This window comes from Rhinopithecus roxellana, chromosome 13, assembly GCF_007565055.1.
Source record: "Rhinopithecus roxellana isolate Shanxi Qingling chromosome 13, ASM756505v1, whole genome shotgun sequence".
Lineage (NCBI taxonomy): Eukaryota > Metazoa > Chordata > Mammalia > Primates > Cercopithecidae > Rhinopithecus > Rhinopithecus roxellana.
In genome coordinates, this window is record NC_044561.1 from 107,652,591 (window position 1) to 107,679,275 (window position 26,685).

Genomic DNA, 26,685 nt, shown 5'->3' on the forward strand with positions numbered 1-26,685 from the left:
AGGCGGCTCAGGAACACACATGCACACGCACACACACTGCAGGTGGGTGAGCGACTCAAGATACCCAGGAAAAGACATGAACACACACGCAGACGAACACACTGACAACTGACCGATACACAGATATGGAGTGTGGGCTGACACAGGCCGACTACACACTTTAATCACATTGACTTCATAAATTCACCCAAACGCCGATTTACAGACTGGCCATGGCCCCCCACAACACATACCATAGTGGATAGCACATGCCTTGGCTCAAGTCTGCAAGGCCCTAAATCAGAGCTGAACAAGCATCATATGGAATATCCAAGGACTTCAATGCCTGTCTGTTCCCCAGCCAGTTCTCTTTTTGCTCTCATAATCGTCCTGCCACTCTCCACCGTCTTAACTGTGGTGCTCACAGCCCCCTGGCTCTCTCCCACCCCCACTCAGAGCTGTCATTCAAGAACCTAGAGCAGTGGCTCTCACCCTGACCCCAGGGGTGGTGAGAGGTGATGAAATGCAGATCCCCGGGCCCCACCCTCCTGGAGATTCTCATCCAGAAGGTGTCCATAGGCTTCTGGAGCTTGTCTTTTTTCTTTTTTCTTTTTCTTTTTGAGATAGGGTCTTGTTCTGTCACCCAGGCTGGAGTGCAGTGGTGCAATCACAGCTCACTACAGCTGTGCCTCAGTTTCTCTGGGCTCAAGTGATCTTCCCACCTCAGCCTCCTGAGTAGCTGGGATTACAGGTGCATGTTACCATGCTCAGCTAATTTTTGAATTTTTTTAAGAGATGAGATCTCACTATATTGTCCAGGCTGATCTTGAACTCCTGGCCTCAAGCAATCTTCCTGTCTCAGCTTCCCAAAGTGCTGGGATTATAGGTGTAAGCCCCCACACCTGGCCATTTTTCTTTTTCAATTGAGACGTGATCTTGCTCTGTCACCCAGGCTAGAGAGAGCAGTGGTGTGATCATAGCTTACTGTAACCTTGAATTCCTGGGTCTTTTAACAAGTGCCCAGTGCACAGTGGGCAGTGGGCTAAGGCCCACCCCTGAGACATGCTATTCCAGATGGCTGTGCTTGCAACACCCTTAACTCCAGGGATGTTCTTGGCCTGGTGGTAGCCAGACCCCAGCCTTCCTCCCCTCCTCCAGGGCTGAGTATGAAAATGGTCGAAAGATTGTTTCAGAGAATGGGTGGACACACTGCAAGGTCAGGAGGCAAACAGGGCAGGCATATTTCTGACCTCTGCCCCAGCAAAGACTGAAGTCCCGGAGCACTGTGTGTCCTTCGGAGGACACTGAGCAGCTTTGCTCTGGGGAACGGGGTGAGCGGGTGGCAGCTGCAGTTGGGGAGCCAGGCTAGGCAGAAGCAGTCACCACCTTTCCACAGAGGCGTGAGGTCCAGCGAGGACGGCGGGAAGTGCAGAAGACCTAAAGCCGTGTCTCGCAGCCGTGTTTGGCACTGAGCGCACTTGGTTTGTCTGGTCTGCGATCATGTCCGGAACACAGGGTCTTCTGTGTCCAAAGAACTTGACACACGTATAGTGGGAGGGAGCTGGGTGGGATTTAGAGGTTCCCGAGTTGAACTGAGCCCTAAGACCAAAGATGAATGGGGCTAGGGCTGTGTCTTCAAGGACCCTATAAGTGAAGGACCTGGGGGAGCATGGGGGAGCCACAGGTCAGGAGTTATGACCCACACTATCCCATCCCAGGTGCAGGAGCACCGGGCACTCCAAGGAGGCCCTTCCCAGGGGGTGAGGAGGCTGCAAGAGGGGCAGAAGGTTGAGTAAACAAAGCCAGACCGTGGGAGGGTAATGAGTTGTGGGGGTATCTGTGGTGGCAGGGCCATCATTAGGGCCTTATCTCCAGGCCCTTGTTTGAAGGGGAGGATCAACCAGGGTCTTATCTGGGTGGGAGAAGTGCTCCCGGGAGGGAGGGAGGCAAGTTTGCATGTCACTGAGTTAGTTGTGTTTATCCTGCAGTGTTTATACATATACTTCAGGTACATATCTTTGGCTCTGTATCTTTTAATTGTGGTAAAATACACATAACATTTGCCTTTAAAAAAGAATTCGTGGCTGGACGCAGTGGCTCATCCCTATAATCCCAGAAGTTTGGGAGGCCGAGGTGGGCGGATCAGCTGAAGTTGGGAGTTCAAGACCAGCCTGACCAACATGGTGAAACCCCATCTCTAATAAAAATACAAAAATTAGGTGGGTGTGGTGGCAGGCACCCATAATCCCAGCGACTTGGGAGGCTGAGGCAGGAGAATCGCTTGAACCCAGGAGGCAAAGGTTGAGGTGAGCCAAGATTATGCCACTGCACTCCAACCTCAAGCGATGCTCTTGCCTCTGCCTCCCAAAGTGTTGAGATTACAGGTGTGAGCCACTGCACGAAGCCAAAATCTGCTATTGTAACCATTTTTAAGTGGTACACTTCAAGTGTCATAAGTCCATTCACACTATGGTGTAACCCTCGCCACCATCCATCTCTAGAACTCTTTTCACTTTGCAAAACTAGAGCTCTGTACCCACTAAACACGAACTCCCCATTTCCCCCTCCCCCACCCCCTGGCACCCACTATTCTGCTTCCTGTCTTTATGAATTTGACTCCTCTAGATACCTCATTTAAGTGGAATCATACGGTTTTGTCCTTTTGTGACTGGCTCATTTCACATAGCTTCACGTCTTCAAGTTCATCCACGTTGTAGCATATGTCGGAATCTCCTTCCACTTCAGGCTGAATAACATCCCATTGCATGTGTGGAGCACATTTAGCTCATCCATTCCTCCTCAGATGGATGCCTGAGTTGCTTCCACCTTTCGGCTGTTGTAAATAAGGCACAGGTGTACAAATTTGGCTCTGTATTTTTGTATACTTCCCCCCAGGCCCAGGTTTGTACTAGATTCCTTTTTTGTGCATAAGAAACCACCGAATATTGGCAATTTCATATGGTTTGACTAAATATATACACCTGTACCTGTGCATAACTGTACCTGTACTTGTATGTGTGGGCACGTCTTGTCTGTGATGTTTGTGTGCCTGCGTGGCACAGCAGTGTGCGTGGACCTGTGTGTGCATGTGTGTCTGGGCGGCGGGATAGTCCTTGAGTCGGACTCGGCGTTGCGGTACTGGGGCTGTGTACAGAGAGCACGACGAAGAGGGGCAGGGGTGGGAAGACTTCGTTGAAGGGCAAAGGGTTCCAGTGGATCCCAGACATCATGATAATACTTGCGTGCAAATCAAATCAAATCCCCCAGGGCGGAGAGACCAGCTGCCCCTCCCTAGGCAGTCCCTCCCTATGAGTTGAGTTGGTCAAGGGCAATGGGAGGGCAGACAGCTGGCTCCTGGCCTTGGGGCTGGGCCTAGAGGTGGTGGCCAAGGGTGATGGGAATCATCCAGACAGACCTAAGCGCTGTCCCTGGCTGCGGTGTGTCGGGCGCAGGCTCCTTAATGACTGTAATTAAGAGGAAGGAAACTGTTTTCCTGTACAGGAGGTGTGTCAGGCGCCTGCCTGGCATCACTCAGCTGTCCCAGGGGCCACTTAGCCTTGTCTGTTGTCTCTCACAAGCCAAGTGGTGCCTGGGCAGGCGATGTCGTGTGGGGTAGGGGGAGCAGAGGCTGGGTTGCAGCCCTCCAGGTGCAGGCTGCTCTGAGGCCAGTGCTGCCACATACCTTTCCTCTGGCGCCCCGGGTCAGGAGAGACAGAGTTTCCGCAAAGAAGCAGCTGGGACTGGCCGGGGAGCCAGAGTGCACCCAAATCCCTTGAATCAAGGCAAAGCAACCTAAGAGCCAGAGATGCAAAAGTGAACAATGCTGAGGAGTCCCCAAGGCTGGCTTGAGCCAGGGAGCAAAGGGTGAGAAAGATTTCAGGTGCAGAGTGGTAAGTGGGGCGTTCCTGACTGGAGGAAGAGGGCAAGGACATGCCCAGGGAAGGCAGGTGGGGGCCGTGGTACAGGGGAAGATGCTAATAGGAAGGTTAGAGCCACACTAGGAAGAGCTTGAGGGCCTTCTAAGGTGCTGGGTTCTTACCTAGAGATGATGGTACAGAGGCTGGGAAGACTCCAGAGCAGCATCCTGGGATAACTCAGTAACAGCTCCAATGGCAAGAGTGGGCCAAAGCACCAGAAACAACCCGCATTGGTTGAACTCAGTGTGGTTCACTGTTCACTGAGTGCGACACAGGTCTCAAGAGGTCACCATTCCGAACTCTTATCTCATCCTGATACCCCATGGGCTATTGTGCCACTGGACTGAGTCAGACCCCCTGATAGGAACACAGGCTCTGCCACTTAATGGGGGAGCCGAACAATCAGAACTTCTCTGAGTCACAGTGGCTAACTCTACACGTAGAGCAGGACCCACGCCACCTCCCTCACAGGCTTACTGTGAGGAATATATGGGCTCAGCTACGCCAAGTGCCTGGCTGAGAGCAGCTGTGGTTGCTCAGTACACGCTGAAGTCCAGAGCTTTCCCAGTTGTGAAAGGACAGGGGCTCGATGAAGGCCTGAAAGCTCAGGAAGCCACCAGGGGGGCCCTTTTGGTCAGTCTCTGGCCCCTTCTAGACCAAAGGCTGGTGCCAAGGCCAACATGGTCCCAGCCGGGTCAGTGGGGTGTGGCCAGTCACCGCTGCCTCTGAGATCTGGCCTTTCGTCCCACCCCTGCTCACAGGAGGCAGGGTGTCTGTCTGTCTCCTGTGTTTTATTTCTCCATTTGTTCTGAAATTGGGAGGGGAAGAAAGAGGTACATCTGCTGACTCCTGGAGCCCCGTTATTGAGGCAGCCTCCCCTTCCCACCCCCTCTCCCTCTGTCCAATCCTTCCAACATGGATTTAGTGTCCACCTTCAGCCAGCAGGTGACCCAAAGATGAGTAAGAGTTTGTCTCTGCCCTGGAGGAGCTCACAGTTCAGTGGGGAAGACAGACTCATAAATAATTATAAACCACGGATTAGGCTGAGGTATAAACCAAGCGCCTGGGGTTTAGAGCTGGGACCCATTGCAGAACCTCAGAGGAGCCACGGCCCCACCTCCCGCCCCTTCAAGCACCGCACAGCGCAGTGGCAGGCCCTCTCCCAAACGGGAGGTGAATGCTGTTCCTGGCCACAGGGAAAGAAAAAAAGAGGAAGAGCACCCAGCCCAGGCTCGTGGGTGCTGGTTCCTGACTGAAACCTGCAGTGAGGCCTGGCAGGGCCTCAGCCTCCCCCGTCCAACGCGCTGGCTGGGCGGGAGGTCTCCAGGCACTTCTGGCGCTATCGCTGTAGTCCATCACTTTTTGACGCCATGGGGTGGTGCTTGGAGGTCCCTTCCTGGAAATTCTCCAGCCAGGGTCTCCAGGATCTTTTTTCCTTATTCTCCCCTCCACATGGAAAAGGGAAGTCAGTGGCCTGGTCAGGGTCTGGGTCCTAGGCTCACCAATGTTGCTCCAGGGAGGTCCCCTGGAAGCCACAGAGAACCTGATGGGGGAGTGGGGAAGGCTGGGGTCAGGGACCTGAGGTCTGGCCTCCCCCTTTTTTAAGGCCAAGCCCCGTGGATAGGGTGGGTGAGGCATGGTGGGTGCAGTGGACAGACTAGAAGTGGGAACCAGGGCAATAGGTACAGGAGGGCTGCTCCCAGGGGAAGAGTTCAAGCACTCCTGCCAGCTCCACTTCCCTCCCACTCCACCCCCACGGCTGATAAACTCTAGATCAAGACCAGCTGGCATGAGCTCTCCTTTCCCTCTCAGCCCTCTCCTCAGAAACTCCTTTTCCCCCATCTGTCCTCCCAATCACTGGTCTCAGGAAAGGATTCCCTTCACCACTGCCAAAGCCAGGCCCTTGTTCTCAAATCGGGCTTCCACTTCCAGAAGAATCTCATTGGAGTCCCTAAACTCATGGGAAGTTCCCTACTCCACTAAGTGCTTAGCTCATCAGAGTCCTCACTGCCCCAAATATATCTTCAGCACGTTCCTGCAAATCCCCTCGTTTCACCCCCTCTTCTGCCTCCTCCCAGTTTCCCTCCATTTCTTCTCAGCATGCTGCCCTGAGTTTCCTGCTAGAAGCTCTCCTCTTCCCTGGCTCCACAGTCTACCTTCTGCACTGGTGCCTGCTCTTCCTGCCATCTCCTGTGAGTGCTCCTTGCACTCCCAACCCAGTCTCGAGGTTGCCTCATCAACTTCAGGATTTCTTTCTTTCTTTCTTTCTCTTTATTTGCTTTTTTTTTTTTTTTTTTTTGAGACGGAGTCTTGCTCTGTCACCCAGGCTGGAGTGCAGTGACACGATCTCGACTCACTGCAAGCTCCGCCTCCCGGGTTCATGCCATTCTCCTGCCTCAGCCTCTCCAGTAGCTGAGACTACAGGCACCCAACACTGCGCCCAGCCAAATTTTTTTGTATCTTTTTTTAGTAGAGATGGGGTTTCACCATTAGCTAGGATGGTCTCAATCTCCTGACCTCGCGATCCACCCACCTCGGCTCCCAAAGTGCTGGGATTACAGGCGTGAGCCACCACACCCGGCCTCAACTTCAGGATTTCTAAACCCAAGACAAGGCCAACATCCTTCGTCCCCGAGGTCCATCCTGAGGTTCACCAAGGTCCTTCCTGCCCCATGCCCTTGCCCTCCCTGGAGCATCTCTAGCATCTGAAGTCCATCTGCCACCAGACTGGCTCCCCACAGATGCAACCAAGGTGCACCAAAAGCAATGGAGTGGAACCCGGAAAAAATGACTGTTCAGCTTTTGCTGCAGGGTCAGCTTGCACCAGCAAGCGGATTCTTCTCAGTGAGCCTATTTCCCTATTGCATCATGGATGCAGCAATCCCTGCCCTGCCTAGTTCAGAGAGTGCCGTAATTTTCACTTGAAAAAACACAGCACATGGCTGGGCACAGTGGCTCACACCTGTAATCCCAGCACTTTGGGAGGTCGAGGTGGGCAGATCACCTGAGGTCAGGAGTTTGAGACCAGCCTGATCAACATGGCGAAACCCCGTCTTTACTAAAAATACAAAAAAATTTAGCAGGGCGTGGTGGCGGGCGCCTGTAATTCCAGCTCTCGGGAGGTTGAGGCAGGGGGATCACTTGAACCTGGGAGGCGGAGGTTGGAGGTTGCAGTGAGCCGAGATCGCACCATTGCACTCCAGCCTGGGCAACAGGAGCAAAACTCCATCTCAAAAAAGAAAAAAAGAAAAAAGAAAAGAAAAGAAAGACACAACACAGAGAGGATTCTTCTGCCAGAAGTTGCCATCTCTGGGCCCCAGTGAGCTCCGTGACTGCACCCTCTTCAGGCTCCACGTTAGGCCTCAAGTCCTGGTGAGTTTTTTCTCGGAAGTGTCTCTGGGGTTTGAGCTTCCCTTTGAATTCCATTTGTCACCCCCAACATCTCAAGCCCGGATGGCTAAACTCCCTTCCTGACAGAGCCAATCCATCCTGGTACCACCGTCTCTCCACTGCCATCACGCCCCAGTCTTTACCAAGAATGCGCACAGTGGCTCCCTGCTGCCTGGCAGCTGATGTGTGATCTGTGCTACCCCTACTCATGGTCCCTCCTGATCTCTGCAACCCTTTCTTCCCTTAGCAGCTAACTCAACAGTCTGAAGAGCTTCCTGTTCTGTGCCTTCACCTGGACAGCTAGTCCTCAATTCCCGTTTTCCCACCTCCTTAAGCAGTGGACTGGGTCAGAGCCACCATACAGGGTACATCTGGGCATTTCCCTCCTGGAACATGAGCCTAAGAATCCTCACCTGCAAGGCGGCGAGTGAGGTGACAAGTGAAAATACCAAGCAAGCCTGGCACGGAGGAAAAACTCAAAAGATGCCGGCTGAAGTGCGGCCTGGGCTTCAACCACAGTTTAAGATTCACCCAGTCTCGTATAGCATCGCTATTTCTCATCGGAAGAAGGAAAGGAAAGGAAAGGAAAGGAAAGGAAAGGAAAGGAAAGGAAAGGAAAGGAAAGGAAAGGAAAGGAAGGGAAAGGAAGGGAAAGGAAAGTCAAAGGAAAGTCAAAGGAAAGTCAAAGGAAAGTCAAAGGAAAGTCAGTCAAAGGAAAGTCAGTCAAAGGAAAGTCAGTCAAAGGAAAGTCAGTCAAAGGAAAGTCAGTCAAAGGAAAGTCAGTCAAAGGAAAGTCAGTCAAAGGAAAGTCAGTCAAAGGAAAGTCAGTCAAAGGAAAGTCAGTCAAAGGAAAGTCAGTCAAAGGAAAGTCAGTCAAAGGAAAGTCAGTCAAAGGAAAGTCAGTCAAAGGAAAGTCAGTCAAAGGAAAGTCAGTCAAAGGAAAGTCAGTCAAAGGAAAGTCAGTCAAAGGAAAGTCAAAGGAAAGTCAAAGGAAAGTCAAAGGAAAGTCAAAGGAAAGTCAAAGGAAAGTCAAAGGAAAGTCAAAGGAAAGTCAAAGGAAAGTCAAAGGAAAGTCAAAGGAAAGTCAAAGGAAAGTCAAAGGAAAGTAAGTCAAAGGAAAGTCAAAGGAAAGTCAAAGGAAAGTCAAAGGAAAGTCAAAGGAAAGTCAAAGGAAAGTCAAAGGAAAGGGAGAAGAGAAGAGAAGAGAAGAGAAGAGAAGAGAAGAGAAGAGAAGAGACAACACAGAGAGGATTCTTCTTTTCCCAAGAGGATTCTTCTGCCAGACGTCGCCATCTCTGGGCCCCAGTGAGCTCCGTGACTGCACCCTCTTCAGGCTCCACCCTCTTCAGACCCCCACGGGGGTCTGTCGTGGGCTGGAACACTCTTGGCTATTTCTCATCGGAAGAAATAGCGATGATTTATGTTTTTCAAATTTTTAGGTAAAACATAAATCTTAGTGGTACTGTTCGCTACATTGTTCAGTGCTTCTCATTTGAAAACCTCTATAATACAGTCTTCTTTGAAGAGTAAGGAAGATGTATGTTTCTTCTGATGAGTAAGTATACTTCCTTTTATGTGACAATGGGAACTCTATATAGGGCTTTCCACTTTCCACCTTTGACCAGGAAGCTCAGAGCAAGGCCTCATACTCAGTTGCAAATCTCCTGGTTGACCTGGGGGAGGGAGACAGTGTGACATGAGGACAAAGCAGGGGCCCCGGGGTCTGTCGTGGGCTGGAGCACTCTTGGCCCCTTCTTACCCTAGATCACTCTCTCTAGGCCCCTCTTAAGCTTCAGTTCCCTCACTTGTGTTAGAGGGATAATAAAAATGATGAGGATAACACCTGTTTTACCTGATTGTTGTGAGACAATGCATTTACAGTATTTTATAAAATTTTTAAAAAGTCGTATGAAAGTTGCTCATTAGCAGTCTAGGTTTTCTAACATAATTATTTTCCCTCTTTTCCCTCCCAATACCTGGATCTGATCTTTTAAACTTTAAGGGTTTTTTGTTTTTGAGACAGGATCTCACTCTGTCACCCAGGCTGGAGTGCGGTGGCACAATCTCAGTTCACTGCAACCCCCACCTCCCAGGCTCAGGTGATCCTCCTACCTCAGCCTCCTGAGTAGCTGGGACTACAGGCTCATGTCACCACACCCAGCTAATTTTTTGTAGAGACAAGGTCTCACTGTATTGCCCAGGCTGGTCTCGAACTCCTGGACTTAACCAATCTGCCCACTTCGGCCTCCCAAAGTGTCAGGATTACAGGCATGAGCCGCTGCGCCCAGCCTACAATTTTATTATAAACTGTGTCTCTTAATTTGCTGCGATCTTTTCTGGAAGAATACAGAAAACAAATATTAATAAATGAGAAAATCATTCCTACAGAGGAGTCTCCCTGAAGGCAAGAAATTGTGTCCTTCCCTTGTTTTGTACAATAATGATTTACATTAGAAAAACATTTAGCTATGGAAAGAACTTTCCATTTGGTTCCTATGCTAAGACCAAAGGAAGTACTCAATATTGTTAAAATAAATGAAACTGTATGGGTGACAATGAGAATGGTCCAGAAGGGGCTTTTTGTTTTTGTTGTTGTTGTTGTTTTGAGACGGAGTCTTGCTCCGTTGCCCAGGCTGGAGTGCAGTGTTGCGATCTCAGCTCACTGCAAACTCTGCCTCCTGGGTTCACACCATTCTCCTGCCTCAGCCTCCTGAGTAGCTGGGACTACAGGTGCCCGCCACCACACCAGGCTAGTTTTTTGTATTTTTAGGAGAGGTGGGGTTTCACCGTGTTAGTCAGGATGGTCTCTACCTCTTGACCTCATGATCCGCCCGTCTCGGCCTCCCAAAGTGCTGGGATTACAGGCATGAACCACCGTGCCCGGCCCAGAAGGGGGCTTTTTGGTTGGAGTTGTACTGATAACACTTGGTGATTTAGTCACACATTCATTATTTCATTTATCCAAGTATATACTGATGCTGATAATGAACCAGGCATTCAGCTGAACACTGGAAAAACGGTGACCAACACACAGTGTCCACTCCATGCTGGGGCAGCTCACAGTACACTGGGGGAGGTGGGTAAAAAAATCATTTCAACATGGTAAGTTAAGTGCTATCAGGGCCAGGTGCGGTGGCTCATGCCTATAATCCTAGCACTTTGGGAAGGCAAAGTGGGAGGATCAATATAGTGAGAACTTGTATCTACAAAAATGAAAAGGTAAGTGCTCCAGAGCAGAGAACCATGTGGGGAGCAGCATGGATAGTGTGCCTGTACCTGGAGGGGACAGGAGAAAGAGGGACGAAGTTTCTAGGTAGAGGACACATAGCATGATCTCTCCAGGTAACCCCAAAAGGTTCAGTGTGCTCAGAGAAGAGATGGGTAGAATCATAAAACCAGGAATGGAGGCAGAGGCCAAACCAAGAATAAAGGCAGCTTCCAAGGAGCCTGGAATAGATCTTAAGGGGAGGGGGTTGGCAGTCAGGGCAAGGTGCTGACGGCCAGGAAGTGAGGGCTCACTGACATCAGACATGACAGATCCAATCTCGCTCCTTCAAAGGCAGCTCCATACTGCAAGTTGCTGTGTTTCACGACCACAAAGTCCTGTGCAGACAGGACTAGCTCTCTAGGCAGGGACCGTTAGCTGGTGGAGGGATTCATCCAGGGCCTGCATAAACACTGGTTGACCGGGATGCTAAGAAGGGGAGTCAGGTGCTGGACCAGGGCTGGACCAAATGACCTTTCAAGTTCCTTCCAAATCTGAACTTCCAGGATTCTAAAGCAAGCCCGGTAGCTGAACTGGTGCCATGGGCTGGGATCTGTGGCTGGGGAGCTACCCTGGGCAGCAAATGGGTTAACGCTCAAATAACTTTTATATATGAATTAATGTGTAGAGTTGGGAGCCAAAATCTGTTCCATTAATTTTTCCATCCATTCCAGGAGCAGTTAGGTACACACAGTAAAGTTTATTTTGGTGCATGGTATACTTCACTCCATTAAAAATAAATTAATCAGCAAATTCCTGCCTGGCTCAGCTCTGGTTTATGTAAATAGTGCCCAGCTGTAATGAGTTACAAGGTGTTATTATCTCACACACACACAGGAGGCTTCACTCTAGAGCTCCGCTCGCAACAAAAGCATCTTAAATAAACTGAGAGAAGGCGGTTTGATTTGTAATGTTTTCACAGAAGTGGGATATACCTCACCCATATAGAGTTTCTTTATATGACTCATTTTATAGCAAGTTAAATGAAGGAAGTTTGATGGGGGAGGAAGGGGTAATATGGTTCCCCACTCCCTTTCTTCACTTTAAGAAAATCCCCCAAGAGATGACCTGCACTGAGGGAGGAGGGGCTGGTCCTCAGGTGCTCAGACCAAGGTGGCTCTGCAGCATGTGCTTCAGAAGTTGGGAAGGGGGCCCAAAGCTAGGCACAGGTCTGGGTCTGCTACAACTAAGCCAGGAGGAATGTTCTCTTTTCCCCAATATCTCATGAAAGGGGGGGGGGGCCAAGAGAGGAGACAGCATGTTCCTCATTCAGTTCACTGTGACAAAGGTGACTTTGTTCTCAAGGCCTTGTTCCAAAATGACTTAGGATGTGAAAGCCCTTGGTCATCAGAGGCCTCCTGGGTCCCAGACGAGGAGCCTGGCTGGCTGTGTCTTGGCCTGAACAGAGACACATCTCCATGAACTAGAGGCAAGTGCAGCAGCAGAGACCATCCCAGCCTCTTCCCTTTCTCCATCACTAACTGAGCTGGGCGGTGCCCTCACTACGGCATCCACCAACTCAGGCAAGTTTCTAAGTCCCTGGAATAAAGAAGGACCACGGCAGAGAGAAGTCTCTGTTTCTTTTAATGGCCAACTCAACCCCATGGCTGGAAGCCGAGGGACAATGCGTGGTCGCCGTCCGGACTCCACAGCATTACAATCCGCTCCTAGGCCACAGCAGGCCCTGGGGGGTTTCCCTTTTGAACCTACACCATCCCTTCCTCAGCCTTTGAGAAAAGCTGTCAGTCACAGGTAGTTGCTGGAGGGCGTTGGGGAGTGTGGGCTGGGGGACTCTCACTCGGGGCTTCCCGAGGCAGAGGACATGCGGGAGAGCTAGGGGTTCTCCCATCCCTGTATCCCAGCAGATCAGACTCCTGGGCACACTAAGAGGAAACTCAACACAAATGGAGCCAGGTATTTGACAGATGCTGTTCAGAGGTCAGTTCAGGCCACTTTCTGCGGGGTCCTGGACCAACAGGCACTTCTCTCCTGGCGGTTCCTCGAAGCCAGCTGGCCAGCCGTGCAGAGGGCCCAGCCCATCAAAGTCCCTGGTCGTTGTAAGTGGGAGAATGGGGCTTCAGGATGCTCTGAGGATTCTTCTCCACTAGAGGGCGCCAGCTCACCTCCCCTGTCAGAAGCAGATCCTCCCCGTTCATGGAATCCAGGTACTGCATCTGCAACCAGAGGAGCGGGAAGGAGGAAGCGACAGAGGCAGGACAGACGTGAGGAGCCAGCATCAAGAACCAGCCTCCCAGAGGAGAGGAAGGAAGGGGACGGGGCATGAGGGGGGTTTCTGACCATCCCAGGTCCCAGGCCAAGCCGTCTCTGATCTAGATAATTTCACTAAGGTGGTTCGGAGAAAGCAATCACTGGGGAGCTGGGGCGGGGGCGGGGGGGCGGTTAGGGAATTCCCTATCACACCTCTGAATGGAGATGGACACACATCTCCCAAGGACTCGTCTCCCCTTCACGCCCTCCCTAGACAGCTCCTGCAGGCCAGGAAGTCAGGGCTTGCAGCGCACACAGCCATGCTGTCCACCCCAGAGCTGCCGCGTGAGAGTCCTGATTCTGTCCCTTCCCAGTGCTGCTATCCAGGGTGGCTACTTCCCCTCTCTGAGATTTAAGTTCCCTTGTCTGAGAGAGGTGATAGAAGCAGGTACCTCTCAGGACACATGAAGAGATTCATATATGCAGTGCGAGTCACTCACACTTTAAGCATATGTATGCCTCTGTTGTCCTCTAGTGGGCCCTGGTCAGTGGGCCCTAGCATCACCCCTCTAGGACAGTAGGGGCTGATGGCTCTGCCATTAAAATGGTCATCATCCAGAGAAGCCACTGCTGTAAGGCCAGGAGGCTTCATCTTAAGCTTTAGATCATTCCTCCTTCCAAGAATCCACCATTCCGGTTGCTTCCGCTTCCAGCTGCTGACGCTTGAACTCAACCCCAGCCTCTCGCACGCACCTCAGCTCTGGATTCCCACGTGCCCTGCCATGTCTTCCCTAAAGCCCACTCCTCCTTACAGTGACTCCATTTCTGTCCCCAGTGCCACCACTCTGCCCACCTCCTGGGTTGAAAATCTCAACAAGACCTGTGGTTGGCTCTTGGGTCATCAGCCACACCAAGCAGCCTGCTCAAGGCCCAGCTCCTGCTCTTCCTTTCCTGGCCTTCAGCACTCTGCCCTCTCTGTATCACATTACGGGCTGGCTTACTCCAGGGTTAGCCGTGTGCCTGGGCTTCCTCACCAAACCATGAGCTGGCCCCTCGAGGGCAGGACTGGGTCTTATTAATCGTTGCTTTCCCAAGAGTGCCTGGAGCAGCAGGTGCTCAAAACGTTTTGCTGACATAACTGGGTCCCCACCAAAGCTCCCTGCTTTCCCAAGAGCCCCTTCGCTGTTTTTCCACTGCCTCTCACTGGGGCCACATGGGACCTCTTGTAGGGACAATGGTTGTGGCAGCCCCTTCCTAGAAGGCCCTCAGAGAAGTCCCAGGTGTGTCTTGTTGTGGCTTCTGGCACAAGCCCACCATGGCAGATGGAAATATTGGGCAGGTCTCTCAGAAAACACAGCATCTGCTTTGAGAATTACTACTCCTGTCTGAGGGTGAGTCCAGTCAACAGGTAGTACGAGAATTCTCTGTGGGTGGGGCCCTCTGGCCGTGCCATGCCTTCTCCCTGGCTCTGGCAGATTTGAAGAGTGGTCAAACAGAAGTCCTGGCTCCTGGGATTCTCTACCCTGTGGGTCTGCAGAGCCCCGGTATGTGGTTTTTCCAGCAGTTTACAAGCTAGTCCTATTGGCCCTGTCTTCTCAAGAGCTGAGCTCCAGCCTTGCCCTTCCTGGTTGGAGGCTTGAAGACCATGGATACAAGTGAACAAGAGAGTAACAGTGGGGTGACACCCCTTCAGCTCCAGGGGCCAGGTCATGAAGCAAAGGTGTGACTCATGGCACAGCCTGAGTTGTCTGAGGCAGCTGAGGCCTCAGTGGCCACATGAATCACGCAGCTTGGGGCCCTAGGGCAGCTGTGCAGGCTGACTCACTGGGAGGCCCTGGAAGAGCCTCTATGTCCTCTTCCCTGCCAGTCAGCTCACTCATCTATCAAGTATGAGTCTCCCATCACTACAAGATCTGAGGGCAGGGAGGTCAAGGAATTAATTCCCCGGGCTTGAGGAGAGCTATGTGGGTAAGCAGCCCCCACTGCAGAGCTCTCTCCTAGAAGCTTTGATGTCGGGGAGACCAGGGGAGCCAGAGGGGTGAGAAACTGAAGTGGGGACACCCTGCTTGACCATGGAGAGCATCTAGCAGGAAGACGCTGTCTGTGAAATGCTGCTTGCTGCCCAGTCCTGCTGGAAATCAGGAGCAGGAAACAAATCCAAGTGGGTAGAGAAGGGGTCCACAGTGGGCGGCTGCCGGTGCTCATATCTGCCAGGACTGTGGGCCCAGCTGCTAGCATAGCACCCGGCGCATAGTAGGCAATGAGGTGCACAGTGAATGAATGACTCAAAGTTCCTGAGAGCAGGAGACTACTCGATGCCTCTTCCTCTCTCTTTCTTCCCATTTCCCGCTCCCTGGCCCAGTTCATGGTTGGACACACAGAAGGCGCTCCTTCTTCAGCATCTAGCGCTGATGTGATCTGGTCAGAATTCTCTCAGACTGCTCCTTGGTAACTCAACCTCTCATGATCCCCTGGAAGCCCAAGAGGAGGGCCCACTGTTGCCAGGACTTGGGAGGGGAGGGAAAAGGTCGCTCACCTGTTTCCTCACATACTCTACCAGCAATTCAAGATGTCGAGGGTCTTCACATTTCCCATTGAAGAACGTTCTCCAGAGGGCAGCGGCCAGCCCATGATCATCTGAAAGGATCCCCTGGAACACACAGCACAGCAATGGTCTCCGGAGGGATCCACAGAGCCAGGACACAGATGCTGGGGATACTGTGAACATGCTAGCAACCGTGGAACCGACTCAGAAGGACCCTCCACACATAAGAGTAAAATGGGGTAGTCACACAGTAGAGGTGGAAGGGGTCTTACAAGGGCATCTGGCCCAGTCCCTTCATTTTATTACATACAGAGGAAGAACAGGGGGTCCAGAGGGGCCAAGCCACTAGTTAGGTGATGCAGAGCGGGGACTCAGGCACAGCTCCCTCTACTCCGTACTGTGCCTGGCCCAGGCAACGCTTGAGAGGCCAAGAAGAGAAACAGTAGCAGCAACGCTCCCCTTGCTGTCCACAGGGCACGGGCTGGGAATATTGTGAATGTATGTTTCTCCCAGGAATGGAGGTGGGCATGGACTGTGCCTTCTTGCTTGGTCCAAGGACATATATTTGCAAGGCAACTGGCTCTTTGGGGAAGGGAGCCAGCTACCTTGTCTTCACTGTTACCCAACTCTGGGCCCAGCCTCTCCCTAAGTAGAGGAACAGGATGTTCAGCAGGATTGCTGGGGCCACAGAGGGCCAGGCTCAGAGCCTGCATGTGTGTGTGTGCCTAACACTGCCTCTTTTGGCACAGAGGAGACTTCTGTTGGGAAGCTCAAAGATTACAGAGCAAAATGAGAGCCCCAGCCACCAGCTAAGGACATTTTCTAGCTTGGACCTCTAGAGTAGGGAGGGTTGAGAGTCTTGCTTCCTGGGGTGAAGGTGACTGATGGAGCAGGCCCTGAGAAGTTGCTCTGTCCAGATGCCAAGGTAGTGTGTGGAATCGATGTGTTGACTTGAAGTCAGAAGGCAGATCAAGTCCTAGTTCCACCTCTGCCAAGATCAGTGATGGTGGCAGTTGACTAAACCAAAGTCTCAATCTTGTACTTCTTAAAAACAGATGAAGTTACCTGCTCTACTTACAGCATTCTTGAACTACTTGTAAAGTGTAATCTGTTGGATACAAAGATTAGGCGTATGCTTTGGCAGACAGCTGGGATATAGTCAAAACAGTGGGGTCTGGGGGCCAGAGCACAGAGTTCAAATGCCAGCTCTGTCATTTGATGGCCGTGTGGCCTTTGAGAAGCTATTAGCCAATCCTGAGCCTCAGTTTTTCATGAGTTAAACAAGCCTAATAATACCCATCCCACAAAGTTGTGAGAAGTGAGAGATACCGGCCATGAACGGCTCCATAAGTGGTAAACATTACGCAAAGACCCAGGATCACTTTATTCGACATTATATTGTGGTCTGTCCTCTTGGGCATTGTGGTATATGAGGTCTGGCTCCAGGCCTGCTGCCAGGAAGGGCCATGTCCAGTATGGGGTGCTGACAGTTTGGTAGAAAAACATTCCACCTGTTCCAAATGCTCTCTGATAAACACTCCTTACAGTTCCACAGCTTAGGACTGTCCTGGCACAATGGCTGAGTCAGGAAAACTGGCTTCTTTTGGCAGATGGGGAAAGGAGCAGAGGACAAGCTCAGGCACATCACCCTTCTGCAAACGATTTGCTAGCACAACAGCATGCCTGTGTCTACTGTGCCTGGGCACATGCCAGAGCACTGCTGGCAGCAACCCACATGTGCTGTGCAGAAAGGAATGGGATTGGGAGTGGGTGTTATGGGGACCTGGAGAATGGGCAGAGCCCAGGATGGGAAAATAGGCAACTTCAGCAGCGGGTGAGATGGCTGGGAAGGGGCAACTCCACAATCAGGAATTCCTGAGCTGTCAGAAGGAAAAGAATGACTCAGGACTCACTAATAGTGAGAACAACCCAACTGTTCCAGACTGTTAGGGTTCCCTCACACACCTGGCTCCTAATGATTATGTATGCCAAGTAGAACAGATATTATATTCGCGTTTGCTTTGCTTTGCTTTGTTTTGAGATGGAGTCTCACTCTGTTACCCAGGCTGAAGTGCAGTGGTGTGATCTTGGCTCAGTGCAACCTCTGCTTCCCAAGTTCAAGTGATTCTCCTGCCTCAGCCTCCCAAGTGGCTGGGGACTATGGGCATGCGCCACCACACCTGGCTAATTTTTTGTATTTTTAGTAGAGATGGGGGTTTCACCATGTTGGCCAGGGTGGTCTCGAACTCCTGACCTCAAGTGATCTGCCCGCTTTGGCCTCCCAAGTGCTGGGATTACAGGTGTGAGCCACCGCACCTGGCCTGTATCCCCATTTGAAAGATAAGTAAACTGAGGCTTAGAGACTAGCTAACTGATGACTGAACTAGAACTAGCATGCAATGATGAGGTGAGGGATGGTGACTGACCCACTCTAGTCAGAACACAGAACCTGGCATAGAGTGGGAGAGCAATCAGAATGGCTGAATACCCAGCATTTTGGGAGGCCAAGCTGGGTGGATCACTTGAGCCCAGGAGTTCAAGACCAGCTCGGACAACATGGTGAAATTGTTTTCACAAAAAATATAAAAATTAGCCAGGCACGGTGGCACACGAGTCGACTCGGGAGGGATGAGGCAGGATGATCACCTGGGCCTGGGGAGGTCGAGGATACAGTGAGCTGTGATCACACTGCTGCACTCCAGCCTGGACAACAGAGTGAGACCCTGTCTCAGAAAAAAAAAAAAGAATGGCTGAATAAATTAACGCACACAATGTCAGCCTTCTTCCCACCATACTGCTAGCGTAAGGCAGTGAAAACAAATGAGAGACTAATCTGAGGGTGCACATTTCAAACTAAGAAAGCAGAAAAGGAAGAAGGGTCCTGGGAACCAAACATGAGGACACACTATAATTTCCACCCAATCTAATCGGGTGCCTACTTGTTTTCCCTCACAACACAACAAAGCATCCTTCAGAAATTAAGACACCTAGGTCTAGAGTAACTGAGAGGAAGCCAAGGGGATTGTTTTGGTTTTGGAGGGTTCTGGTTCTGATTAAGGGTTTAGAGTGGCAGAGTTCCACTCAGTGAAGACTGATTTGACATCACTATGTGCTCAGCATAATGCTAGGAACACAAGAGTCACCGCAATATGGTCCGAGCTCTCAGGGAACTTGCAATCTAGCTGAAGGGACAAAATCAGTGCACATCTAACAGCAGCAGAGTAATATCCTGGAGAATGAACACATGCCAAGCTGCAGAATGAGATTCAGCTATACTCTACATGGCTGCCTCCTTGTTCTACAGTCTTAGCTTTTATGACAACTCCTCAGAGAGACGTTCCTGGTCCACACTAAGTCATTCCCCCTGTTATTCTCTCTCACCGCACTGTACTGTAGTTAGATATTTATTGCTTGTTTATCTGTTACTTGTTTACTATGTCTCTCAATTAGAAGGTAAGCTCCAGTGGGAAAGAGCCAGACCATGTTTGTTTTATGCACCAATATATTTTCATGTATCACACATGGTAGACACTCAAAAGCTACCTGTTAAATGGATAATGAATAGATGGATGGGTGTCGAAATTCATAGTAAAAACACAAGACAGCCAGAGAGGTCAGGGAAATCTTTCTGAAGAAGTGGGCCTTTAAGAATTGGGAGAATTGAGCTGGGCTCAACTGGTGAATTGGTGGCTCATGCCTGTAATCCCAGCACTTTGGGAGGCCAAGGTGGGCAGATCACAAGGTCAAGAGATCGAGACCATTCTGGCCAACATGGTGAAACCCCGTCTCTACTAAAAATACAAAAAAAACTAGCCGGGCACAGTGGCACCTGCTTGTAGTCCCAGCTACTTGGGAGGCTGAGGCAGGAGAATTCCTTGAACCCGAGAGGCAGAGGTTGCAGTGGGCCGAGATTGTGCCACTGCACTACAGCCTGGCAACAGAGAGAGATTCCATCTCAAAAAAAAAAAAAAAAAAAAAAAAAAATTGGGAGGATTTGGAGAGCTGTGGATTTTTATTTATTATTATTATTATTATTATTATTATTATTATTATTATTATTTTGAGATGGAGTCTCTCTCTGTTGCCCAGACTGGAGTGCAGTGGCGCGATCTCAGCTCACTGCAAGCTTTGCCTCCTGGGTTCACGCCATTCTCCTGCCTCAGCCTCCCGAGTAGCGGGGAATACAGGCGCCCACCACCTCGCCTGGCTTTTTTTTTTTTTTTTTTTTTTTTAGTAGAGACAGGGTTTCACCATGTTGGTCAGGCTGGTCTCGTGACTCTTGGCCTAGTGACCTACCCACCTCAGCCTCCCAAAGTGCTGGGATTACAGGCGTGAGCCACTGCGCCCAGCCAGCTGCAGATTATTCTAAGCAAGAGAAAATGTTCAAAACATTTACAGAGGGAGTACCTACAAGGTACGCCAGGTCCTGAACCAGGCCCTAAAGCCGACCAAGACTCAGCTACTGCCCTCAACCCCTCGTTTTAGGTAGAGTCTCAGTCAGACACAGCATGTCTATGGGGCAGTAAGGCAAACGGCCTAAGAGAGAGCACAAGAAATATAAAGGCAGATAGGGCACAGTTCACAGAAGGCCTGGAAGTTCAGGGAGTAATTTGGACCTAATGTCATAGGAAACAGGGAGGTACCCAGAGCGTCCAGTGAGGGGGAAGAATCCAAGCAAGATTCTAGGAAAAGGTTGCTGTCCAACAGCGCTGTCCAACAGAACTTTTTGTGACTATGGAACTGTTCTGTATCTGCACTGTCCAAGATAGTAGCCACATATAGTACTACTGAGTATCTGAATTTTTCATTTTATTTAATTAATTTAAGTCAAAATAGTTGCATGTGTTTAGTATTGAATAGCTCTAGAACCTTGTGATTCCAAGTGTGGTCTGTGAAATGGCTGCACCCCGATCACCTGCAGCTGTTAGCAATGCAGAATCTCAGGCCCCACCCCACACTTGCTGAGTCAGAATCTGAATTGTACCTAGGTCCTCTAGGTGACTCATAGGCACATTAAAGTATAGGAAAAACTTCTAGAATTGCACATTAAAATCACCTGGGAACTTTTACAACTACAGATGTCCACCTCCACCAGTTAAATCAGAAGCTTTGGGGGATAAGACCCAGACACTGACATTTCTAAAAAGTGTCCCAGGTAATTAGTATATTTCCCCAAATTTCCTGCTCTTAAAAGTCACCGTGGAGTGACATATTGAACCACCAGGTAGCACTCCTACTGAATTGGAATCTTCAGAAAGGTGATAAAGATTTCGATTTTAAAAGCACTCCAGGTGACTCTTGTGGTCAGGCACAGTTGGGTAAAATGGCTCTGCCAGAATGGACTGGATGGGGGACCGGGAACAAACAATTCGGTACATTTTTATTAATATTGATAAAAGGATCGACTGAGCCAACAGAGCCACCTGCAATAAAGACCATAAACAAAGGCTCATAGAGAGGTGTAGTTCTTCACTCCTAAGCCTCATCCTTTTCTGTATAGTAAGGCTTCTACAATTACAATTCGTCCTCTTTTATAATTGATATGTAGGCCGGATGTGGTGGCTCACACCTGTAATCCCAGCACTTTGGGAGGCCGAGGCAGGCGGATCACCTGAGGTCAGGAGTTCAAGACCAGCCTCAACATGGAGAAACCCCGTCTCTACTAAAAATACAAAATTAGCCGGGCGTGTTGGTGCATGCCTGTAATCCTAGCTACTCGGGAGGCTGAGGCAGGAGAATTGCTTGAACCTGAGAGGCGGAGGTTGCGGTGAGTCGAGATTGTGCCATTGCACTCCAGCCTGGGCAACAAGAGTGAAACTCTGTCTCAAAAAAAAAAAAAAAAAAAGATGGCCGGGCGCGGTGGCTCAAGCCTGTAATCCCAGCACTTTGGGAGGCCGAGACGGGCGGATTACAAGGTCAGGAGATCGAGACCATCCTGGCTAACATGGTGAAACCCCGTCTCTACTAAAAAATACAAAAAACTAGCCGGGCGAGGTGGCGGGCGCCTGTAGTCCCAGCTACTCGGGAGGCTGAGGCAGGAGAATGGCGTAAAAAACCCGGGAGGCGGAGCTTGCAGTGAGCTGAGATCCGGCCACTGCAGTCCAGCCTGGGCGACAGAGCGAGACTCCGTCTCAAAAAAAAAAAAAAAAAAAAAAAAAAAAAAAAAAAAAAAAAAAGATATGTACACTTGAGCAATAATTCTCAATTCCCATCCCATAACCACCAAAAGCTCATGTTAAGTTAATGATGTGTATAGTATGCAATCTAAATGCTTCCTTCTAATTCAGGATATGTAGTAGAACAGGAATCAGGAGACCCTATTTTAACTGGTCCTATGACCCTAACCAAATCATTTAACTGGATTTTTTTGGTAAGCTTGTCTCCTGGCTTTAATCATTATCTTCAGGCTGGTAACATTTCCTCCAATCTGAACTTCAGTTCCTTACTTTTGTCCTTTTGTGCATTTCTCACTCTGTGACTACCACATGCCAAGCACTATGTCAGGCCACATAAATGCAAACACAGTAGGCATTGCCACTACCCAAAAAGAAATCCCCACCCAGCCAAGGTGACAGATAATGTGAATATAGTAAGCACTGTGAGAGTGCAGGGAGGGTGGAATGAGCTGAGCCACAGCAAGTTCAGGAACTGCTTCCCAGGAGGGGTCATGCTTGCATTAAATCTGGAGGTAACCATAAAATCAGTATAAAAGCATCTGGTTAGTTTAAAATATCAGGTGTTCATTACACCATTCTTTCTACATGCTTGAAATCTCCACAATAAATGCTGGGGAGAAAAAAGATGAGATAGATGAACCTCGAGGGCATTATGTTAAGTGAAATAAGCCAGTCACAAAAGGTCAAAAATTGTATGATTCTACTTACATGAATTATCTACAGTAGTCAAATTCACAGAGGCATAAAGTCAAATGAATGGTGGTTGCTAGGGGATATGAGGGAAAGAGGGAATAATTATTGTTCAATAGGGACACAGTGTCAGCTTGGAAGATGGAAAAGCTCTGGAGATGAATGGTGGTGATGGTGCAAAGCAATGGGAATGTACTTTATGCTACTAAACCATACAGTTAAAAATAGTTAACACTGTACATTTTATTATATGCATGTTTTACAATTTTTTAAAAAAGATGAGATAGATCCAAATGTCCTGATGTGGAAGGACACCCAAGATACACACTTCGGTGAAAAAAGCAAGTTGCAGAATTGTGTGTCTAGTGTAACTCCAGTTGCATAAAGAAGGAAAAGATAAAGGTGCTTGTCTATGCACAGACAACATTTGGAAGGACATCCAATAAACCAGGAATTAAGTTTTTGTCTGGAGCAGGATAGGAAATAGGTCTTCTCATTTCATGGTTTTTTTTTTTTTGAGACCAAGTCTCACTCTGTCACCCAGGCTGGAGTGCAGTGGCGCAATGTCAGCTCACTGCAGTCTCCACCTCCCAGGTTCAAGCGATTCTCGTGCCTCAGCCTCCCAAACAGGTGGGATGACAGGCGCATGCCACCATGTCCGGCTAATTTTTGTATTTTTAGTAGAGACGGGGTTTCATCACGTTGGTCAAGCTGATCTCAAACTCCTGACCTGAGGTGATCCATCTGCCACGGCCTCCCAAAGTGTTGGGATTACAGGCGTGAGCCACCGTGCCCAGCCAGGTCTTCTAATTTCTACTTCAACCATTTATGTACAGCTTTACAAACTTTTATTTTTATTTATTTATCTTTTTTTGAGACAGAGTCTCACTCTGTCACCCAGGCTGGAGTGCAGAGGCACGATCTCGGCTCACTGCAACCTCTGTCTCCCAGGTTCAAGCAATTAACCTGCCTCAGCCTCTGGAGTAGCTGGGATTATAGGCACCCACCACCATACCCGGCTAATTTTTGTATTTTTAGTAGAGATGGGGTTTCACCATGTTGGCCAGGCTGGTCTCGATCTCCTGACCTCAAGTGATTTGTCTGCCTCAGCCTCCCAAAGTGCTGGGAGCCACTGCGCCCGGCCAGTTTTACAAACTTTTAAAATGAGCATGTATTGCTTTCATAATTAAAGCAAAAAAAAAAAAAAAAAAAAAAGTGTATACTTTGCCTGGCAGACCACACTGTTTACATGAATGTCCTCCTCTCTCTGGGAGCACAAGGGGCTAAGACAGTGTCTCATTTGCCTCTGTCCCTCCATCCAGCACCCAGCAGTCACTCAACAAATTCCAGTTGAATGGTTTGACCATATTAAATACTGCCTTCTTTCCCAAACATGTGGCATGTTTCCCAAACATGCTGAGCATATTCATTCTCGCTGCCCAGTTGATGAATATGAAGAAATAAATACTACGCCATGGTGGTAGCCAGTAACAATGGTCCCTGCAGCTTCCCTCAGAGGCTCTCATCAAAAGCTTTTGCTGGGGGAGGCCACTGTTCTGCCTAAGCCTTGGTAAATGATCTTACCTCATCATATCCCAAGATCGCTGCATAGAAATGATTTGTCATGAGGATCATGTTCTTCTTCAGGATATAGGGATTAACCTACAGAAACAAATGACAAAAACAAAAGTATGAAAGAAAGAATTAAAAAAAAAACAAAAAGTATGATCTTTGACTCTTAGCTGTCACAGACTTTTAGTAGAACAGAGAGACAGCCACTAAGAAGTCAAGCTGCCAGTCCATTCTCAATTCCCTGACCTGTCAGGATTCTCCCCAATTTGCCAACTTCTTTTAGGTTTTGATCTCAAATTACACAAGTCAGCTTAATGAACTGAGCCCCAAACACATGTTGAGTTTTGTGCTAGATCCTATGAACCAAGTATAAGAAAAGGTTTCTTGATTGGAGGAGCTCAGTCCAATGTAGGAAAATAGGCATATAAAAAATAATTACACTGCAACATGTTGCCTCAAATCCTATTCCAAACATGCTGAGTGATAAATGGGTTTTAGTTTTACCTGCTTGAGGGAGCTGGTAAGTGCTCTCCAGGAGGTAACATTTAAGTGAACCTTGGAGGAGGAGGAGTTTGACAGAGGAGAGTGAGGGGGAGGAGGGAGAGAGAGCATTCTAGACAGAAGGAGGTGTGCAAAGGTGCAGAGGCTGGAAAGAAAATGACTGGCACAGGGAGGGTGTCAGGGAGGGTGAATGGGCAGGATCACAGGAAAGGTATGTTGAGACTAGGTTAGGAGACATCTTAAGGGTCACTCAAGAGTTTGTTGTGATGAAAAAACAAAGAGAAGGAAGTGGTCAGAGATGGGAAGAGGAGGGAGAGAGGCAGGACTGTGAGAAACATGCTGAGGAAAAAGGGGGGCCTCTGAGGCTATGGAAAGGAGGGAAGAACAAAGCAGGGGCAACTGTGAAGCAAGAAGAATGTTAAAGTTAAGAGATCATCTTGGGCCGGGCGCGGTGGCTCAAGCCTGTAATCCCAGCACTTTGGGAGGCCGAGACGGGCGGATCATGAGGTCAGGAGATCGAGACCATCCTGGCCAATACGGTGAAACCCCATCTCTACTAAAAAATACAAAAAACTAGCCGGGCGAGGTGGCGGGCGCCTGTAGTCCCAGCTACTTGGGAGGCTGAGGCAGGAGAATGGCGTAAACCCGGGGGGCGGAGCTTGCAGTGAGCTGAGATCTGGCCACTGCACTCCAGCCTGGGCGACAGAGCGAGACTCCGTCTCAAAAAAACAAACAAACAAACAAAAAAAAAGAGATCATCTTGGCTGGGTGGTGGTTCACACCTGTAATCCCAGCACTTTGGGAGGCCAAGGCAGGCAGATTGCTTGAGCCCAGGAGTTCAAGACCAGCCTGGGCAACATGGTGAAACCCCATCCCTACAAAAAAATACAAAAATTAGTCTGGTATAGTGGTGCATGCCTGTAGTCCCAGCTACTTGGGAGGCTGAGGTGAATCACTTGAGCCTGGGAGGCCGAGGCTGCAGTGAGCCAAGATCACGCCACTGCACTCCAGTCTGGGCAACAGAAATGAGAGTCTGTCTCAAGCAAACAAACAAAAACTCAGAGACTGTTTTAGAAATGCAATTCTGGTGAGATGGCTGAGAGTCCGGTAGAACTCCTCTCTCCTCTCAGGGAACAGCCTGGCCTGGAGGATCTTTAGGGCCCAGAGTGAAGTTCGCTGAATGCCTTCAATAGGGAACAACTCTGACCTCCAGACAGTAACATGCTGTAAGGCAGGGTCCACGTTTTATTCCTCTTCAGGATCCCAGCAGAAAGCCAGTGCAATGTAGAGCACAGAGTAAGGACTCACTGACTATCTGAACTGATGGTTTTGGAAACAGCCGAAAGGCATTTGGAACTTTATATGAAGAACAAGATTTGTGCTTAACAACTCTGATGGTGACCATGCCCACGGTCATCTCATTTACCAAGTACCTGTCATGGGCCCAGAGCTTTATGGACACTATCTCCTCTAATCGTCACCAGAACTCAGAGGTAGATGTGTTACAGTCACTCAGACTATAAGTGACTGTGTGAGAGACTCAGCCGGGTGAAGTGATGCCTTGTGTCGCAGAGCAAATGCATGATAAAGCTGAGATCAGCATCCAGGTCAGTCTGAATCCAGAGTCCACGCTCCTTTCAGTCTGCCAGGGTTCTGCTTCTGGGAGGATAATTTTACTTTGGGTCACAAATCAAAGAGTGAGTGATTTTATCCTGTGGCTCATAACTAGTCGGAAGAAATGCAGAAAGGGTGATCTGGATTTAGACTCAGAAAACCTGGGTTCAAGTGATAGTTTTGCTATGTACACAGGATGTTATCTTAAGCAAGTCAACCGGAGACCATTTCTTTTTTTTTTTTTTTTTTTTTGAGACAGAGTCTCGCTCTGTTGGCCGGCCAAGCTGGAGTGCACTGGCATGATCTCAGCTCACTACTACCTCTGCCTCCCAGGTTCAAGCGATTCTCGATTCTCCTACCTCAGCCTCCTGAGTAGCTGGGATTACAGGCACCCGCCACCATGCCTGGCTAATTTTTTTGTATTTTTAGTAGAGATGGGGTTTCACCATGTTGGCCAGGCTGGTCTTGAACTCCTGACCTCAGGCGATCAGCCTGCCTCAACCTCCCAAAGTGCTGGGATTATAGGCATGAGCCACTGCACCTGGCCCCTTTTCTTTTAAATGCCCTACACACAGGGCTGTTTGGAAGAGCACGTGAGTTAGCATGCATTCATTCATTCATTTAATAATGTGTGTATGCTGAAAGCCTTGGTAAACTGCAGAATGCTCTGCAAATGTAAGGAATTATAAGTAATAACTTCTGATTTGTTTACGTAAAACCAAAACCAGTTCCAATGCTTTACAGTCATGGATAATTTTCAAAAATGAAAGGATTGTGAAGCTCAAGGCTGGAAAATGTATACTGGATGTAAGCAGGAGTGCAAACCAT

The 26,685-nt window shown here is 49.4% G+C and overlaps 1 protein-coding gene across 2 annotated transcripts in view; it reads right to left on the reverse strand.

Moving 5' to 3' along the window:
• Positions 1-11,231: 11,231 nt before the first annotated feature.
• Positions 11,232-26,685, reverse strand: part of LOC104680528 (ubiquinol-cytochrome-c reductase complex assembly factor 1) — a 107,850-nt gene continuing 92,396 nt past the window's right edge. For both annotated transcript variants that reach the window (XM_010386535.2, XM_030914908.1), the window contains exons 8-10: positions 23,755-23,832; positions 15,296-15,409; positions 11,232-12,725 (exon numbers count right to left, since the gene is read on the reverse strand). In XM_010386535.2, coding sequence (XP_010384837.1) covers positions 12,591-12,725; positions 15,296-15,409; positions 23,755-23,832 — 327 coding nt within the window. In that variant the 3' untranslated portion in view covers positions 11,232-12,590. The remainder of the gene's footprint in view (positions 12,726-15,295; positions 15,410-23,754; positions 23,833-26,685) is intronic.